Here is a 20946-nt window from a genome sequence, read left to right as displayed (position 1 = left end):
TTCAAATATCTTTGTTGAAGAAAATATTGCAATATATTTTGTTTCAAATATCATTCAAAACATTATGGAAACAACCCCTCTGCAAAAGTAAGAACAATGCTGCGCACATCAATCATCCCCAATGCCCCTTTTATCTTTCAAAACATTGTGACAATCTGCAGTTTTCACTGATTTTAACTAGAGTTCAGATTGATTTCTGGAAGGTTTCCTGTAAAGTCTTTCCAAAGAAACGTATCATTGATTTCCTATTGAAGTTCTTCTGAATCTACCTTCCAGCTGATCTAGATATTGCAAACTGAAGTTTGCAGATGGTAAATTAATAACAATATCTTGGTGGAAAGGGTGGCCTAATTTTTGGAGTCATTTGCTAATTTTCTAACATCCCAGCAAGCCAATATGATAATGAAATCAAGGAGGCCAATCATTCCACTTTATTAGAAAATCCATTGAAAAAGAGCGACATTTCTTTATAGCAGGTAAACAACTCGAATAGCGGCTAACATGTGTTCTCATGAACCCTCTAAAAGTCTGTAAAGGTCCACTTACAGTAGACTAAAATCATATATCATTCACGAGAAACAACCACTAACTGTTTTCCGACATTGCGGCCGAAGAATAATCCTACTAGAGATGTCGGACCACTCTCAAGTCCTTCAGCAACATCTTCTACAGATACAATCTTACCTTCTTTGATGTATGGGATAACCGTTTCCAGAAATTTTGGATAGAGGTGATAGAAGTCATCAGCCAAGAATCCTTCCATGCGAATTCGTTTCCCAATAACAGATGCTAGGTTGTGTACACCTTCAGGCTTTTCTAGATTGTTCTGAGAGATCATTCCACACACAGCAATCCGTCCAAGAATCCTCATTTTAGGAGTACTGCATCAAGCATTTTCCCTCCAACATTTTCGAAGTCAATATCTATGCCTTCAGGAAAATACCTGCATAATCAGAATTTCTCCCCATGAACGCTGGTCACAGAATTCTATTGAATACTATCAACATGATTCTTGAGAACAGGACATCCTATTAGACATTTCTTGTGAAAACTTTATTGTGATGTACCAGAATGTATTAGATCAAAGCATGAGAATGATGTTTAGAATTTAATACTACTGACCTTTTAAGAGCTGCATCTAAATCTGGCTCTTCCTTGTAGTTGAATGTCTCATCAAATCTGAACTTGTTCTTCAGCAGATCAACCTGGTGTTTTAGAAGTGATTAAGAAGAAAATAAAACAGTTAAATGATAAAAAAGAAAATGCTCCATGAATCGATTAACGTATCTTGACTACTATTTAGCAAGAGAAAAAGACTACTAGTGGCTAGTCTATGCTTAGTTGAAGGGTTTCTGTGCAGTAAAAGGCATACGCAATGTACAATGCTTTCAAAAAATATATGGCTCTGTATTTATATTTGTAAATTGAACTTTTATTACGTAACAGTTGGGAGAGCTTTTCAATGGCACAAATAATTCCAATTATGGTCAAATAAACCAAACAAACCAAAGGAATGAATTTGCATATTTTCCTTGAAAATGAATGCAGAGGTAATCCAATGCAATCTGCTTAGTACTTAACCAGCCAATTAACATATTGGATGCAATGCTTCTAGGAGTTTCCTCACCTTTTCTTTTGATCCAGCACTTCCAACAACATAACAACCCAATAATTTTGCCAATTGCCCAACAATCTGACCAACTGCACCAGATGTTGCTGATACATAGACATATTCTCCTTTCTTAGGAGAGCATACCTCATAAAAACCAGCCTAGGCAGTCACACCAGGCATACCTAAGAAGCACAAAATAACAAAAGAAGTAAGAGTTTTAACCATCAGGTTGTAGGATTGCTAGAAAAATACTATCTTCCTTTCAGTAGAAATTTACAAGTCCAAGATGCTTTATATAACACATTATTTCAAATCATACTTTCATGTGCTAAAACCTTCAGCTTTCATTTGCAGGAGCAGTAAAACTGAGGTTATTAAATTTGAAACTAATTTAACAAAAAAAAAAAAAAAGAAAAAACTGACCTAGAATTCCACTATAATAGGAAAGAGGGAGATCAGTTTGTTCAATTTTAATAAAACCCTGAGGATCAACTGCGAGAGTATACTCTTCCCATCCAGTAAAACCCCAAGCCAGGTCCCCTTTCTTGTAATTTGGATGTGTAGAATCCAGAATTTTGATCACTCCATATCCACTAAGAGGCTGCATAATTCACAACATCATGTCACCAAAAACCTTATCTAAAATTGAAAACCAACAAAACGAGAAAATTGAAATTTCCTACACATTCAAATAGAACTCATTTCTTAAATTTTCTATGAAGATTGATTGTGTTAACCAGCAAGGAATGATTGAATTCTCAATGGACGTCAACTCGTTGATCCAAAGGGTCTTATGGGTACTGAAAATTACATCAAGAAATCTCAAAACATCCAGAAAAAAAAATGAACACAAAATGAAGTAAATTCAACTGGGTATTATATATGATTCACTGATCTCTCCTGGCTGGAAGGAAGGAACAAAGGAAGGGGTGTCGAGCTTTGTCATGCGGCCTCGCATATAAGGATCACAAGATAAGTAAAGATTCTTGAGCAAAACAGCATTTTGAGTGCCTTCTGGGATCTTAAGCTTTATAGAGGAAGTGATAATTTGCAAATCAGACTCTTTAGGATACCCAGTAACATAGTTCTTCAATAACACCTGCTTGTTGCTCACTTCTTCAGCCATTGTTCTTCGTTCCGTACCTTTTAATTAGTTTTTGTTGCTCTGGAGAGGGCGCCTTATATAGGATCGAATATGGCAAAGGAGGAAGGAGGAGCACGGCCGAAGCGTGAACAGTGAACTACTGGTGAGGGCTGCAATTGGCGGCAAACAAATGTGAAAGGAAAGAGCCGTTTCTAGGTTTTAGAGATAATCTGAACTTTCACACCCAAAATTGGCTAATTGGAAAAAATAAAATTCCAAATCTGTTTATTAATTATACTTGTTGATGATTTTATCTAATTGTTTTAATTTTATATTAATTAATTTAAATTTTAGAATTTAAAAAATATTCTAAATTTAAAATTAATTTGAAATTTTCATAACAAGTAGCATTTTTAATAATAATAATAATAATAATAATAATAATAATAATAATTTATCAATAAAATTGAATCAGTTATATAGAATTAATTTTCAAGTAAATTTTACTTATAAAATAATAAATTTAAATATTAAAATTGTCAATATTAAAAAAATTTTACTTAAATAGCACTTATGCTGAGGAAAATACTGTGTGATTAGTACAGCACCTTTGTTTCACAGCTAATATTAGCAGTAAATTTTATGAAAGGAAGGAGTAGTTTCTAGATTTTACAGAAAAACTAGACCATTTGCAAGGAAAATTATAAGCTGAACTGGCTTATACCTAATTTGTATGGCAGATCACTCAAATTGTGATTTATTAAGAGAAATTAAAAGAAAAAAAAATAATAGTGATGATGTTTTTTCTTTAAATGAAAGTGAATTACTTTTATGTTTTTATTTCTATATAAATTGTCAACATTAACTCTTTAAAATTTTTTAAAAATAATTTTACATATTAATATTATAGTTATTTGTCTTATCAATTAAAGAATGTTAGTTGCAGTAACAGGTTATTGTGCCTATTCAATTGATAAAATCTTGGTTATTATTTATTTTTATTTAATTTTTTTTTATTTCCATAAAAACCATTTGTTGGTTAGTTTTTTTTTCTTTAATTTTTTTTAATAATGGAGGTTGTGAACCCATTTAACAGAAAAAAAAAACAAACTTATTAATTTTTAATCAATTATCCTTCTATTTGCCCATCACAATCTTATTTTCAGTAATTTTTTCCATGTTAATATTATTATAATTTGCATATATCTGATGCTATTTTTGGATTCTTACTACACATATGAGCTTGCAAGATAAGAGAAAATATTGGATGGGTTGTCTTAAGCAACTTTTTTAATTCTGTCAGGAGTAAAATATAAAATTAATTAGTTAAATACTTGTGCTATGTATAAGTTTAATGAAAATTAATTTTTAAATTTAATTATTTTTTTAAATTATAATTTTAATATTTGATTAAAAAAATTAATACACCAATATAATAATATTAATTAGTAAGCCAAACTTGTCTTAGAAAATAACACGTTTTTGTTTGGATTGGGTGAATGAAGTATAAGTAATGGAAAAGTAAAAAAAGTTAAGGAAGAAAAAGGGTGAGAATGGTTATAATAAAAAAAAATTTTCATGTTTAGGAATGAGTGAATTAATAAAAAGGCAAATAGAGATAATATATATTTTTTATATTTGAGAAAGATGAAAGAGGGGTAAATTTAAAGAGGTGTATAAATAAAAATATTCGCAACTCTTATCTCTTCTTCCTTACCCCTCTTTACACCTCAAATTGTGATGAAAAAAAAAAAGAAATTTGAGGGACAAGGAAGAATAGGATTTACCCTTACTTATTCTTACTCTCTATTAACTTACCTATTTCTAAATAGAAGTAAAATAGTTACTTACTCTAAACAGAACCGTAGAAATTTTTAGGAAAAGCTTAGCCTGCTTTATAAGCATTAATATCCAAAATTAATTGCAGGAGAAAGTTACAAAATTTGATTAAAAAATTTAATTTAATTTAATTAAAAAATTGCATATAATTATTAATCATTAATGTAATAATTGAATGTTTATTTATAATAAAATTTAAATTTAAATCTGGATAATTTTTTTCTTTTGAAATTTCTTGACATATTAGAAAAATACATATGGTATTTATTACATTTAATATGAAATTTAGTGTTTAAAAATATATGGCATTTGACATTTTTCTTATAAAAACAATTATTCATGCTAATACAAATATTTTATTGGATTTTTTTGTTAAAAAAAATCTATCATAGCATTTCAATTTTATCAATTTTAATTTAAATTATAATACTAATTATAATTTTATCAAATTTAATAAAAAATATACATATAAATTCTTTGCAATAATATCAACAGGAAAATAATATGTTTTGCTTATTATATTAAATTTTTGTAATTAATAAAAAATATTCTTAGAAAGAAAATTTTAATGACAAATATTTATTATTATTATTATTATTATTATTATTATTATTATTATTATTTCCAAATAATACTTTTTTATTTATTAAATTAAAATTATTTTCAGTTAGCCCATTAAAATATCTGGCATCCCTTTCATAAATCTCGTCATGCTGACGTATTTGACGACGCAATCTATAACATATAAAATTGGATTTGGATTCTCTTTTCTCTTATATCGCGGCTTTCATTCCCTTCATTAGATTCTAGGACTTGCATGGTCGGCTCATCAAAATTCAGTGTAAATTAAAAAAAAAAAAATTAAACCATTATATAAATTTTGCTCATTTATTAAAAAAAATTATTTAAAATTATAATATCTCAAATTTAAATTTCAATTAAAATTATTTATATTAAAAATTAAATAAAATAATTTAATTAAAAATTAAAAATTAAAAATTATTTTAATATATTTAATAATTTAACTTTTACAATAAAAAAAATATAATAATTAAATTGAATCAATATAATAAAGTTTAATGATTTTGAGAGATTAGATTTCTATCCATAATTTATTTATTTATAATATATAAAAATAAGAATAAGGTGCAAACTTATAAATCAATTAAAGTATTATTATATAGTTATTACAATTACTTAATTTAATTATTTTAAAAATATTAATTAATTACTATAAAAATATTAAGAATTTTTCTATTTATATTTTATAAAATATAACTAGATTATTAAATAATATTTAAAAAATTTAAAAGCTTAATAAAAACCAACATATCTTCCATAGAAAAGAATCGTAACAAAAAATTTTTATCCAAGAACGAAGCTTTATTTATATTTAATAGATAAGTTATAAAAATATAAATTTGCTATAATATGAATTCAATTATATTAAAAAGTCTCTTTCTATTTATATTTACATATTAAATAAATAATTAAATAAAAATAAAATGTTACAATAAAAATAAAAATATAAAAAAATATTATACATAATTATAATAAAAAGGGAAAAAAATCTATGTCCTGTTTTCATTTGGAAAAGGAAAAAAAATAATAGCATTATATGTGAAAAAAATATTATTTTTAATTTTTTATAATGCTATTATAAAAACTAATAAAACTCTAACATTATTCAATATATTGAGAATTAGAAGTTCTATAATATAATAAATTGCGTATTTGTTTTGATATAATAAATTATATGTTGAGATCGACATATAAGTGTATTATAATTATAAGTTCTATTTCATTTCACATATTCAATGATCTCTTGTAATTTGTTAAATAAAAGATCTATTATTGTTAGCAATGCTACAATCAAATATCATATAAATTTTAAAATTTAAAGAGTAATAAAATAAAAAAAAGTAAATTAAACTGAACAATTTTTTATAATAATTTAAAATAAAATAACAATAATACTTATAAAATGATAGATATTAAATAAAATTAAATATTTTAACTTTTTAAGACTATGAACTATTAAAAAAATTAAACAAAATAAATAACAAATAAATCAAATGTGCAATTTCGATTGACCAGGCTAACATTCTTCTAGAAGTCTCAGGTCGATGTAGTACTCGTTTTAGAGGTTGGTCTATGACAACCACTCCTTGATGTGCCTCCAGGTATACATTGAATTTCTTGATAGCAAACAAGAATGCAAAGACAATTTTTCTATGTTAAGATACCTCAACTCAACATCCTTCAGTACTTTACTAACATAGAGTATTGGTTTTGAATATTATCTTCTTCTTGAACTAATATCGCACTGCTTGGTCTGATGCTGCTAAATATATGTACACCTCTTCTCCAAGTATAGGTCAGCTAAGGATTTGAGGGGAATTGAGGTATTCCTTGAGTTTTTGAAAAGCTACTTGACATTCTTCTGTCCATTCAAAATTAAGTACTTCTCAAAGTTTTTTTGAAGAAAAGGGAGGCATCTTTCTGCTGATTTAGACATAAATATGCTTAAGGTTACCACTCATCTAGTTAACTTCTGAATGTTTTGGTTACAAGTCGGAGCGATCATGTCTTGGATGGCTTGGACTTTTTCGTGATTGGGTTCTATTCCTCGGCTACTGACCATGTACCCTAAGTATTCACCCCCCCTATGAAGAAAGCACACTTGGTCGGATTCAATTTCATTTGGAATTTGTGCAAGACTAAAAATAATTCCTCCAAATCGGCTACATATTCTTTAAAAGGATTTGCTTTTAACAATCATGTCATCTACATACACTTCGACGTTTCTTCCTATTAGGTTTTTAAATGTTTTGTTTATCAATGATTGATAAGTTGTCCCAGTGTTTTTTAACCTAAATGGCATAGCCTTGTAATAGTAACTTTTATCTTTCATTATAAATGATGCTTTTTCTTCATCATCTTTGTCCATAGGGATTTGATGATATCAAGACATAGCGTCAAGAGAAGACAAGTACTCAAAGCTAACAGTGGCATCTACAAGTTTATTGATATTGGGAAGGGAATAACTGTCTTTAGGACAAGTATTGTTCAAATCAGTGAATTTAATACACATTTGATACTTCCCATTGGATTTCTTTACTAGTACTAGATTCGCCAACCATATCGAGTACATGAATTCTCTAACAAATCCTACTTCCACTAGTTTTTCCACCTCCGAATGCATGGCCAACTGCTTTTTTGGTCCGAATACTCTCTTCTTTTGTTTAACTAGTTTAGCCTCTTAATATACATTGAGCTTGTGCGTCATGAGCTCTAGATCTATTCTTAGCATATCAGAGGGTTTCCATGCAAATTCTCTTGCATTTTCTTGAATCAATCTTGACAATCTTTGAGTAGATTGGAATTAAGGTAAAACAACTTCTCTGGGTCAGCTTCATCTTCTTGTAATGGGAAAGATTTGAATGGTTCTGTTGGTTCAGTTAGTTCTCTGTTCCTTTCCTTTATCCTGTACTTCCAATACTTTCTCATTCCCTTCTTTTTCCTCATGGGCTTCCACGGTGGCTAGGTACACTGCTTGGGCTTCTTCTGATCTTCCTCTTATAGTGGCTATCCCATTTATCGTTTTGAATTTCATCATTAGATATTTGATGCTCATGGCTATCTTGAAGTCGTATAACACTAATTGTCCAAGGATGGCATTATACAATAATGGTAGTCGGACCACTAGGAAGGTTGCATATTGAGTACGGGCTAAGGGTGCCTGCCTTAGAGTCAAGGGTAAGCAAATCTTTCCTTCTACTGGTATAAGGGCACCTAGGGATGGTGAATCTTTCCTTCAAGTTTTCTTCCTTTGCTGGGACTCGTATTTCAGACATAGATATGTAGGGGGAATTAGTCCTCTCTGTTGCATTGCCTTGTTCAACAAAGCATTCATCTGAGACATTTGAAGAGACATTATTTAAAGGTCATTGTTGGTCGAAGTGTGGTGAGGAGGGTTAGAGGAAGATGTTGTACTAAGATTATTGACAGAAAGGGTCCCAAATAGGGAGGCCCAAAAATTAGGAATGGTAGATAGAGGCTGAGTCGATGGAGGGGCATCTGCAAGGTTAGTATTTTAGCCAACTGTGACTATGTTGGGAAAGGGATTTTCTTCATTTGCCATGTGGAACTCTATCAGCATATAGTAAATGAATATTAGGTTTAAGGGACTTCAGCAAGACTTGCTTCGTTCCCACAGAGGACGTCAATTGATAACTAAGGATTGGGAAAATACTTGAAATAATAACATGTGGCTGAAGGGTTTTGGGAGAATATAGGTGCTAGAGCATACTTGTAGGAAAATACAACTGCTTTTCCAGCGTATTGTAGACATAAGAAGAACATTCTCACAATAGGCATGGCGCAGGCTAAAAAAATCCATCCTCCCCAGTAGGGGAGAGTCCTTATTTATATAACAAGCGAGCTAATATTTATTTAATATGTGTAAAGCTAATGGGGGAGGGTCCTTAATGTCAATATAATTTTCCTAGGAATAAACTGATGGTCGTCTTCATTTTCCATTATGTGGTCCATATGTCTACTTTCAATTTTGAGGTTAGTTGGATGACTTCTTTGATTCAGGATTGGTAGTGAGATCAGGACTAGGGTGGTAGTATTATAAAATGGGTTCTCATGCTGTTGGGTTCATGAGATGTCCGATCTCTTCTGAGTGCACATAACCTTTATCTAAGGACTCATATATTCACACCTTGAAGAATATTCGACTCCTTTTTGAGGCATATACATTCTTGCCAAGAGACTCGTCATTCCTTATAACAGAGTACATACAACCTCTTTGTGTGGATATAAGTGTCATTCATCTAAGAGTTCATTATTTATTTATTTGTTTGATATCACCCCATAACATACATAGGCAAACCTAAAAGATTCAAAATGGCCAACAAGTTCAGAAAAAAGTCTCCAATATGCTTCTTACCAATAAGGTGCTCTAAAAATTGTTTTGTGGGAGACTACTACAAGTACTGGTAGATCTTTAATTTCTCTTACCACCATCATCCATGTTGAAGTTTCTATTCAATTTTTATATTTGACCTTAATTGATAAAATGAAAATAAATTTCTTTAACTTTTAAATTTATTAAATTTTTATCATATATTTTAAGATGAAATAACTATTTATTAATATTTGATTAAAATTTTAAATTTATTTCAATTTAATTAAGTTTATTAAAATATTAAAATTGTTTATTTTATTTCAATTAACACTATCACCCTTATAATTTTCTCTCTTCCAGTGATTTAATTATTTTAACATGTTGGGCGGAGCTACATGTATTTTTGGAGGACCATGGCCTCTCAGACTTTGTGTAAAATTTATTTTTACATGTATATTTTTCATAAAGTTTTTAGAAATACATACTTGGTCCCTTAATTTTTTTTTCTTTTTTAGAATTTCAATCTTAAAATTTAACATTATGTAATTCAACGTAATAAAATATAATCAAATAAAATTTTAACAAAACAATGAACTTATTACATGACACTAATCCAACTGCCTTGTACGAAAAAATATATTGAAGTGAAGAAAATTATAGAATACTTCTGATACAAGTAAAAGACGATCCATTTCCAGCAGGGCTATCATTCATGAGAAACAACCACCAACTGCTTTCCAACATTCCGGCCGGTGAATAGTCCGATGAGAGATGTCGGACCACTCTCAAGTCCTTCACCTACATCTTCTACATATACAATCTTGTCTTGTTTAATATAAGGAATAACCAGTTCCAGAAATTTTGGATAAAGGTGATAAAAATCACCAGTCACGAATCCTTCCACGCGAACTCGTTTCCCGATAATAGACATCAAGTTACGAAGACCTTCAGGCTTGTCAAGATTGTACTGAGAGATCATTCCACATGCAGCAATGCGACCTCGGATCCTCATGTTCAGAAGCACTGCATCGAGCATTTTTCCTCCAACACTGTCGAAGTAAATATCTATGCCTTCAGGAAAACACCTGCCACACCATTACACAACATTAATGTTGTCCCATTGACCGGATATAAGACTAAAGTACTCCATATATGAATTGTACAATCCTCAAAGGTAGAGTTAAGTCCAATCTATTTTATTTTCATGGAATTAAAATCAACCCATTCTTAATATTGAATCAAGCAGATGTTTAGTCTTGCAAACTTCTTACTCTAGCGTGACGTGAGAATGATGATTAAAATTTAATACCTTTTAAGAGCTGCATCTAAGTCAGACTCTTCCTTATAGTTGAAAGCCTCATCGAACCCGAACTTGTTCTTTAGCATATCAACCTTGCATTGAGGAAATGAATGGGAAGAGAAAATCAGCATGCAGATTTATAAAAATGAAAAAGAAATATCCTTAATAATGTTTTGAAAATGTATTGGCTCACCTTTTCGTTTGATCCAGCGCTTCCAACAACATAGCAACCCAATAATTTAGCTAGTTGGCCAACAATCTGACCAATGGCACCAGATGCTGCTGATACAAAGACGTACTCTCCTTTCTTAGGAGAGCATACCTCATGAAAACCGCCATAGGCAGTGATACCAGGGACACCTAAGAAGCACAAGGATTAATTAATGTATGAGTTTTCAATTTTCATCACTATAATTTATATCAAATTAATGCTAAAGTCTACAGCTCTCATTGAGCAGAAGTAATTAATAAGTCTGAAGAAGAATAGAAAGCTTTACCCAGAATTCCAGTGTAGTAGGAAAGGTGCAGATCATTATGATGAATTTTAAATAAAAGCTGTGGTGATATTATGAGACTATGCTCTTCCCATTTGGTAAAACCCCAAGCCAAGTCTCCTTTCTTGAAATTTGGATGTGTAGAATCCACAACTTTTACAACTCCAAATCCATAAAGGGGCTGCATATATAATTCAGATAATCAAATCACCGAAAAAAAAAAGTTTACATATGGAAAATCTTATTATTATTATTATTATTATTATTATTATTATTATTATTATTATTATTATTATTATTATTATTATCAACGATGGAGCCTAAACTGAAAAATGCAATGTGTTAAACTGGGTATTGTTATATATGATGCACTAACCTTTCCTGGCTCGAAAGAAGAAACAATGGAAGGGCCTACAGGCTTGCTCATGCAACCACGCATATAAGGATCACAAGACAAGTAGAGATTCTTTACCAAAACAGCATCTTGAATGGCTTCAGGGACATTGAGCTTAGTAGAGGAAGTGATAATTTCCAAATCAGATTCTTGTGGAAACCCAGTTACATAGTTCTTCAATACCACCTGCTTGTTGCTGATGAACACTTCCTCGGCCATTATATAATGTTTCTTTGATTTCTCGAAGTCTGTCTCTCGATGATCACTTGGTTTATGTTTTTTCTTCTTTTGAAGCAAAGTGAAGAGAGTTGTTTACCTTTTAAAGGGCCTAAGGCAATGAACTAGTCAATTTGGGTTGCAAGGCCGTCCAAATATGTCAAAGGGCACCTAGCAGCAGCCCTTTGAGATTCTTCTTCTTCTTCTTCTTCTTCTTCGTCTTTTCAATAATGTTTAATTTGTTTCTTATATTTTTTTTCGACATGTACAATTCAATTGCATTTTTATTTTTGAGATCATTAATTTAAATTTTTATTAAAATTCAAATTAATTTTGCTTTAATAAGATGTTATATTTTAATAATGAAATATTATTTTCTATAATTTTAAATATTAAAATTATATATCATTTTTAATGATGTTGGGTTGGGTTATAAATTTTATTTTCTAATATTAGATATAAAATTAATATTTTTATTATTTAAATTAGAAAAAAAATATTATTTATTTTATTTTTTTCTAAAAATTGGACTTTTAAAACTTAAATGAAAAGCTCAAAATTAATTTGGCACCCAAGCTTGATTTTCCAAGTCAATGAAAGCAAATATGAGGCTGTGACAAAGCTATGGGCTTGTTTTTCCAAACATTATAATCAAAACTTGTAGGGAACACTGAAACAATTGAATCGAAAGATGGAAATAAATGATTGGAATAGAGGCGAGGCCGTGAAAAAGGTAGAGGTGAATAAACGGGTTAGAGGCAATAATCTAACCATTGTCAAAAGTTAGGGATGAGCAAATATAATTTGATTTAAGTAAAAATAATTAATTAAGCTGAATTAAATTAAAATTTTAATTTAATTTCATTTAATTTTTAATTTTTAAAAAATTAATTAATTGATTTGATTTTAAAATAGAATATTCATTAGAATCTAACTGAATCAAAATAATTAAAATTTAAAAGGTCTTGGCTCAATATTGCCACCAATATGTTGGGCGTTCCTTCTTTTATATATATATACTGCAAACTAGATACATTCACAAGGCCCTTTGAGCATCAGAACATAAAATGAAGCTGAGCTCCGCTGGGGATGACTGAACCCAATTAAAGAGAAAAGTTCCTCAGGCTAGGAGCTTAGCAACTAGATGAACAGCTCCATTACCATTTCTCCTGACCAAAGAAAAAGCTATGGAAGGGAACAAAGTGGCTAAGGCCTGTGCAGCTCTAATAGAAGCCTGAGTTTCCCAATAATTAATCTTACTTCCTCTTGCCATCTCTCATCATTCCCTAGCCTTCCATTCGTTAATTTTTATATAGATATATATAAAGTAAGTTCTTTTTTTTTTTTAATTAAATTCTAAAGTTTTTAAAATTATTTGCCAGTAACCATATTGATTACTTAATGCTTAGATTTTATTAGTTCATCATTAAATTTTTTTTAATAAAAGCTTTTATTTAATAATGCTATAATTATTTTTAAAATTGTAATGTCTTAAATTTGAATTGATTTTCTCAATAAACAAATGAAAAATAATAATTATAATAAATTTGTATAAACATAAGAAACTATTATTATAATAATTATTAGCATCTCTTGCATGATAATTGTGAGAGTTCCAACACGATTTATGCTATTACTCTACACTACATTTACACATACAGTAACTGTATTTATAATAAGATAAAATATATATATTAAACTTAAAAATATTCAGATATTCCTAAAATCATACATATAAAAGGAAAAGAAAAAAAAAAAAAGGAAAGCATGCACATTGTTGTCCTGCATAAATATATCATCTGTGAATTTGCTGCACTAATTTCGATTTGCAGAGTTCAATTAGCTATAATTAATGTTACTAATTGCCATGTAAACGTCAAGCATGGTTGGCCTTTGGTCTGGAAAGCGCTGAAGACAATTACGTGCTATTCTCAGGCACTGAAAGATCTCATTATCATGTCCTTGCCCTATCAGAAGCTCATCAATAATACATCATATAGATTTGAAGAGCTAGAACAGAGATCACTTAACCATTCATCCAAGCTTCCATGAGAACTGCTCAAAACAGTACTCATTTTGCCTGTAATCAACTCAAGAAGCACAATTCCGAAGTTGAAAACATTTTCCTTGAGAAAACACTCCTCCCAAAATTCAACGTCCATGAAGAAACCCCTGCTTGAGGTCACCTCATTTGGATTGATGAAGGTAGACATTCCAAAGTTTGATAACTTGGGTTCAAAATTCTTATGAAGTAAAATACATTTTGAGCTTATGTTAAGATGAGCCACACGGAAACTCCAGCAATGATGGAGCCATGCCAAGCCTTTTCCTATACCAGCAGCAATTTTCATCCTCAAAGGCCCATTCAGCACTTTCTTCTTGCCTTCCCCTGAATGTAACCAATCGAAAAGGTTTCCATTTGATACATATTTATACACAAAAAGCCTTGTTTTTTGATTCTTTGCAGAATCCGAGAAGTGGAATCAAGTTATCATGTCTCAATCTAGTTAATGTCTTCAATTCAGATATGAACTGTTCTTCAGATTGTTCAGAAATTTATAATTTCTTGACTGCGAGGGACCATCCATTAGGAAGGCTTGCCTTGTACATGGTCCCTATTTGTCCCACCCCAATGATATTATGTCTGCTAAAATTTTCAGTGGCGTTGCACAGATCTATAAAACTCATTCTTGTAACAAAGTGCTCTGACGTAGAAATCTGAAGACAGATTCATGCTTATTAGGTACTGAAATGTGCAAGTTTTTAAAACTGTAAAATAGATGGAAGGGTTCCTATGCTTTATTAGTTATATATAAAGTACGATTAAAATCTTCTATAAAACATATAAATTAAAGTCTCCATTTGCAAAAAAAAAAAAAAAAAAAAAAATGGAACTAGTGAAGGGGAGAGAGACACAGAAGGAGACAGATTACCTCTTTCTCCAGCAGAAGCTCCATGGTTGACAGGCTACCCAGTTGTTCAAGCTGTGTCTTTTTGTTTTTCCTCCTCAGCATCATCAACATTACCAGTTCTGGAATTGTGATCATCCCATTCTTCTTCCCCATATACACCCAAGGTACACAATAGGACGCATATACAACAATAGCTGAAACCAGAGAAAATGCATAACCAATTACAACCCCACCTTTGAATGAATAATCAAATCTCCAATTAAATTTCCTTGAACTCTCAGGGCATCTTTTCAAAGGTCCCCCGGAGAGTCCATTGTTATTTGCGTAGGCGTCAGCTGAAACTGTAGCGTTTGCGAAGATTGGTACTTGCCCTGATAATAGATTATGGAAGACACTAAAGGTCTTGATCCTACCGAGCCCACCAATTTCTTGTGGAATATGACCTATCAGTCGGTTGTGGTCTAGATTAAGGACATTCAGAAGAGAGCAATCGGCAATGCTTGATGGGATTTCACCGGAAAAATTGTTGAAGGAAAGATCAAGTCTCGTAACAAGTGGTATCCTTTTCCCCATTTCTAACGGAATTGGTCCATGGAACTCATTACCTGAAAGGTCCAAGCCTGTTAAACTTGTACAGTTCCCAATCCCTCGAGGGAACTGGCCCTTGAGCTTCATCTTATGTAGTGTGAGGCTTAAGACTCTATTCTTGTTAGGATGCCAGCACTCAACTCCTGCAAAGGAGCATATGAAGCCATCTGAATCGTTCTTGAAGTTCCAGGAAGATCTTAACAAATTATCAGGGTCTTCCACAGAATCTCTAATCGATTTTAAGCAAGAAATATCACTGGGAAGCGTACTAGTTGTAGAAGTACCCAGTAGTGCCCACATACAAGCGTAGAGAGAAACTGAAATAATTACTCTGTAATGGGCCATTTGAATTTGGAAGCTTATCAATCTCCAAGCTGCAACTAAATGCCAGGGAACCAGAGATTAACAAAAACTTTCAAGAAAAATGGCGAGTGATTTCATAGACTAGGTCCAAGAAGAGCTTGAACTATAATTGAAACACAAGAAACATCATAGTAGGCAGGGATAGATTAACATAGGGGCAAGGGGCACTGGACCTAAAAGCTCTTCGGGATTTATTAGTAATTTTATAAAAAATTCCAAATTCTTTATTAACCGATCAAAAGAGAGATACAAACCTCCTTGACGAGAAAAAAATCAAATTGTCATTTCCTTTGGCCTCTTCCTGCTGTCAATTCTATTTTAACATTATTCTTTCCCAATAAATCCACAGTTACCAAAACTATTCTTTAAACTTTAAATTACTGGATAATGGAAGTGTAGAACACTTCTTGTAATTTTTTTTCATAATTTAAAAATTTAATAATTTTTTCTCATAATTTTATTGTTATTATTAAAATTCTCCCTTAATAAAGTTTCTCTATACTCATATTAGACAAAAAAGCTTTTTCTTTTATAATATTAAAAATTAAAATCATGTCATATATTTTATTTAATCTATAATTTTAATTAAATTTAATTTTCATGATTATGTTAGAAAAGTTAAATTTGAAATAAATTGGACAAATTTTTAATTTTAAGCCATCAATATATTTAAAGTTCAATAATTTATAATATTAAATATTTATTATATTTTTTTAATTAATATCAATTCCACTTAAATTTTAGCAAGTTAATTTTATTCAAAAAAAATAGAAGTATTTATTTTTATCACAATATTAATAAAAATGTAACACTCTCTCTGTAGCAATTCCGTACATTCTACTGTTCTAGTACCAAATGTGACATGCCTTACTCGACTACACTATAGACGGGTGAGGGGTGTCACAAAAAGTATTTTTATTTTTATAATTATAGAACAATTCTAGAACTTCAGTTAACCATTGCATAATTATGTTATGAAATGATTCGATTAGTTAATCATTGTATAATTATCATCATTAGTAAATTAATTTATTTAAAAAGTATCTAAGTAATTATTAATAAATCATATATTTTAATTAAACCCCTTAATTAAATTTACTAATATAATTGAATAATTTTAATTATTCCTTCCTTGATACAATTAAAATCAGCATCTGTATCAAAGAGAGCAATAGTATCCAATATGAAATCATCAGAAATTTTCAAAGTAATTTTGATCAAATACTTTTGAGAAGTTACTTGCTTTAAAATAGAGAGAAAATTTTCTAGAATATTTTGAAGATTGGAAAGTTGCCCCTTTTGGCCAATTTGAATGGAATATTATGCCATTCGGTTTGAAAAATGCTCAATCTGAATTTCAAAAAATCATAAATGATATTTTTAATCAATATTCTGCTTTTTGCATTGTTTATATTGATAATGTCTTAATCTTCTCATCTTCCATTAAATAGTACTTCAAGTATCTGAACCCTTTTTTTGCTTGTTGCCAAAAGAAATGGATTAGTTACACACACACATACACACACACACACACACACACACACATATATATATATATATATATATATATATATATATATATATATATATTTGAAATTTCTATTTAGACTATTTTTATTATATTCCCTTTGTCCACTTTTATTTGTTAATTTTTAAAAATTGTTTTTTGTACAAAATTATTTATATTTTGATAAGATTAAAAAGTATAGTTATTAAATTTGGCTAGGATATTGACCCATCTGAAGGATCGAGTCAACGAGTCATTAATTTAATCGGTGGGTTAACGATTTAACTAGTAGTTTATTAAAAATTAATTAAATATATATTAATTAATATTACATTTACTAATATAATTAAATAATTTTAATCAACAAAATTTTATTTTTAAAATCAACATTTCCAAATTTATTAAATTATATTTACATATATCTTAATAAAATTATTAAAATTTATATGAAAATATTAAAATATTTAAATTTTAAATATTTTTATTCTCATTTGTAGTTTATATATATAATGAAAATATTATTATAAATTATCTTCCTAATATTTGTAAAATATTAATTATATATTAAAAAAAATAAACGTATATTGTAACAAATTCCTTGTGTTACTATAAATAAAAAATAATAACTAAAAAATATCTTATTCATTGCATGAATATAAATTTAAATTTTTTAATATTAAAATATTAATATAATTAATATTTTAAAATTTTTAAATTAAAAAATTTTAAATCAGCCGGATCACTGAGTCATTGTGTTAACGGGTCACCAGTTCAATCACTAGGTCATTTAGATTTTTCTGAGCCAACTCCTTATCTGGTTCAATAAGAGAACCAGTCTAGTTTTATATTCGGTTTAATGAGTCGACTCGGTGAATTGGTCTGGATTTAATAACAATATTAAAGAGTATTAATTTTTTTTTATTTTTTCTTTATTTATACTAAATGCAATTACTATTCACACAATTTTCCAAAATTCATCATACTACTTCTCTTTTTTTTAACTAAATAAGATAAAAGATAATTTAAGTAAAGAGTGATGCTACGCGTATCAAACTGATCCAAATCAAACGGGGTAAAATTAGAAAGTGAAATGTTTTCTTTTTTTAATTCATTAAATGTCACACCTTACCCCTCTTTAAGGCGTAACATGATCCCGTAGAATACCTAATGAACTACAGAACTTCACCTACCGATAACTCATTAAGTACCCTACAAGGGATTTTAAAACAATTTTCTTATCTTTGACAAGTGGTGAGCATTTCTAATAAGCGTTTAAAACATTTAGTTGAAATTAAAACTAATTAATATTTTTGGCCATTTTAGTTTTCCGTAAATTTTATAAAAATTTTGACAGAGTTTCCTCTGTATTTTGAGAAAACTGTTCTTCGAATACCTGTAAAAAGCACTTCTAAAAGTTTTTCTCAACCACTACTTCAGTTTCACAATCAAACTCAATCAATTTCTCAAAATTCACAAGTTCAATAATTCTCAAAATACTGTCAATCACTATCATTCATATTTCATTAAAAACAAAACAATTTATACACAACCTTACAAATTTATATCAAAAGAAACACAAACTAAACTTTATTACAAACTTCACATAAATTTGTGTACAAGCTGCTCAAGACCCATTTTTACATGTCCATATATTTATGTGCAATATATACATCAAAAGAAGTATCTACAGTTAGGGTATAAATTATACCCGAAGGCTTTAAGCTGATGACTTCACACACCTCAATACCTCGCCTGCTCAGTAGTCTCTGTATCTGCGACAGCAATAAAAGCTATCGCTGAGTACTAGGACTCAGTGGTGCACAATATACTAAAATAATCTTTATGCAAAACTTAAAGCACATTCATTCAAAAATTTAGCTAAACATGAAAATTAAATACAATCATGCATTGTGAGATTTTACATGTAAACCAAGTTCATTTCAAAGTATCAAAACACATTTCATAAAACCCACAGTTAGATCATGCCATTCGAAACAAATAGAATCTCAATAGCCAGAGGCTAAGAGAAATCACATGAATCCCAATAGCCAGAGGCTAAAGAGAAATCATATCACAAGGCTAGCTAGCTCAAATATATGGATATCCATTCACATCCTCTTCTACTGGCACACCTCAACACTTCTCCATAGAAGGAATCAAAATTCGAAACTAATTACCCCCAGTAGTCGTGCTAGTGAGGTGTTCAAATATGTGGTCATGACACTGTGGTTTCAAAACTTATCTTAACAATTTGCTAAACATTGTCTTTTCAAATATACATAATAACTTTCAACAATTTAGATCAAACATCATAAGAATGCCATAATCCCATATTTCAAATTATTCAAAACGATATGCAAAAGATGATTATAAAAGTATATGTTGTGCACAAATCTCAAACGAGTCGCCTGTTGGCCTTGACTCGACTCCTCGGGTTCTGTCCCGGTATTCTTTTCCACTGAAACACGAAATTTTCCAATGTTTTAGTACTAAAACTTAAAATAAATCCAAAATAAACTTAACTTCACATTTACCTAGCTCTAACGTGTTAAATTCGACGTTCTCGAAATTTTGTGTTTCGGGTTACTATTCACTACACTATTCAAGTCAAATTATTGACTTTCTAAGGCTTAATAGGTATGGGAACTCCAACTTCACCCACATACCACATTTTGGTCACCAAACTTGTTGGTTTTGGTCATTTGTTTAAAGCTTAGGTCATTTTGGCAAAATTGCCAATTTTCGGTTTTGGTTCTCCGAAGTTGCACTATTCCATTGGTCGATCTACTGTTGGAATTTAACAAAACTTCCTTCATAGAAAATGTTCCTTATTGTCTTAAGTGTATTCTCATTTTTGGATCACCTCAATCGGAGTTTTGTAGCTCAAGTTATGGCCAAAATAAGTTTACTGTTTACGTGCACTGTTCATGCTGCAATTTTGGGTTCTGGCAGATTTTGATCCAACTTTGGTCAATAATTTGATCAAGTTAAGTTCATAATTTGGTCTCACTTTCTTCATATGAAATGTTCTACTATGTCTTAGGTTTCCATCGGTTCAAGAATCGCCTAAATCCGAGTTTTCTAGAGGGAGTTATAGCTATCCAAACATTGCTGCTCAACTGAAAATCTGCAGAGTTGCAGTACAGTAATTTAATTTTGCTCAATGATTTTGAAAGGGTTAATGGCATAATCTGGGGTGATGTTCTTCATGAAAGTTTTAGGTCTATATCTCCCCTAACCCCTGGCCAAATTTCAGGTTAATTTGACCTGTCTAACTCGAGTTATGACCAAATGAACAGTTACTGTTCATTTGGTCAGTTTAGTGCAGTGGCAGCCTGCAATCAATTCACTTTGGTCAATTATTTCACCAAGTTTTGGTCAGTTTTTGGCCATGGTTCCTTAATGAAAATTGTGCTCTTTTATGTCTATTTTCATCTCCAATTAGTGGCATATCAATTGGACTTATAAAATTTGAGTTTTGGTCCTTCAAAGTGGGTTTGGTCATGCTGCCAGCAGCATGACCATTAACCTACAAATTTGGTTTAATTTCCTACCATGCCCACACAATCCATTTGGTCATAATTGACCATTATTTCACTTCACAATAGGTCAAACATGCCATTTATGCATTTCTCCAAATTTTGGTTCATAAACCCTAGCATTGAAAACCCTAACTCATCATTTTCATGCCTTTAACTAGTTCTAATGGTTTAAATGTTAAT

At 30.2% G+C, this 20946-nt stretch overlaps 1 protein-coding gene and 2 pseudogenes across 1 annotated transcript; all 3 read right to left on the bottom strand.

Moving 5' to 3' along the window:
- Nucleotides 1-397: 397 nt before the first annotated feature.
- LOC110653616 (2-alkenal reductase (NADP(+)-dependent)-like) lies at nucleotides 398-2926 on the bottom strand (annotated as a pseudogene).
- Nucleotides 2927-10053: 7127 nt separating this feature from the next.
- On the bottom strand, nucleotides 10054-12024 carry LOC110638903 (2-alkenal reductase (NADP(+)-dependent)-like). The gene is made up of 5 exons (XM_021789634.2): nucleotides 11621-12024; nucleotides 11248-11425; nucleotides 10944-11110; nucleotides 10760-10842; nucleotides 10054-10535 (listed from the first exon to the last, which is right to left on the bottom strand). Exons 1-5 carry the CDS (start codon nucleotides 11855-11857, stop codon nucleotides 10157-10159), a joined length of 1044 nt encoding a protein of 347 aa, XP_021645326.2. The 5' UTR covers nucleotides 11858-12024; the 3' UTR covers nucleotides 10054-10156.
- Nucleotides 12025-13632: 1608 nt separating this feature from the next.
- On the bottom strand, nucleotides 13633-15672 carry LOC110638902 (probably inactive leucine-rich repeat receptor-like protein kinase At5g48380; annotated as a pseudogene).
- Between the last annotated feature and the right edge of the window lie 5274 nt (nucleotides 15673-20946).

Source organism: Hevea brasiliensis, chromosome 2 (assembly GCF_030052815.1).
Source record: "Hevea brasiliensis isolate MT/VB/25A 57/8 chromosome 2, ASM3005281v1, whole genome shotgun sequence".
NCBI classification, from domain to species: Eukaryota; Viridiplantae; Streptophyta; class Magnoliopsida; order Malpighiales; family Euphorbiaceae; genus Hevea; species Hevea brasiliensis.
This window is presented reverse-complemented; position numbering and strand designations above follow the sequence as displayed.

What these genes read in the sequence shown, in the direction of transcription:
- LOC110638903 (XM_021789634.2), bottom strand. Translation starts at nt 11,857, where the DNA reads ATGGCCGAGGAAGTGTTCATCAGCAACAAGCAGGTGGTATTGAAGAAC. An exon ending in CTTCTTTCGAGCCAGGAAAG is followed by an intron (nt 11,426 to 11,620) that starts GTTAGTGCATCA and finishes TTATATATGCAG; the next exon opens with CCCCTTTATGGATTTGGAGT. An exon ending in CTACTACACTGGAATTCTGG is followed by an intron (nt 11,111 to 11,247) that starts GTAAAGCTTTCT and finishes TGTGCTTCTTAG; the next exon opens with GTGTCCCTGGTATCACTGCC.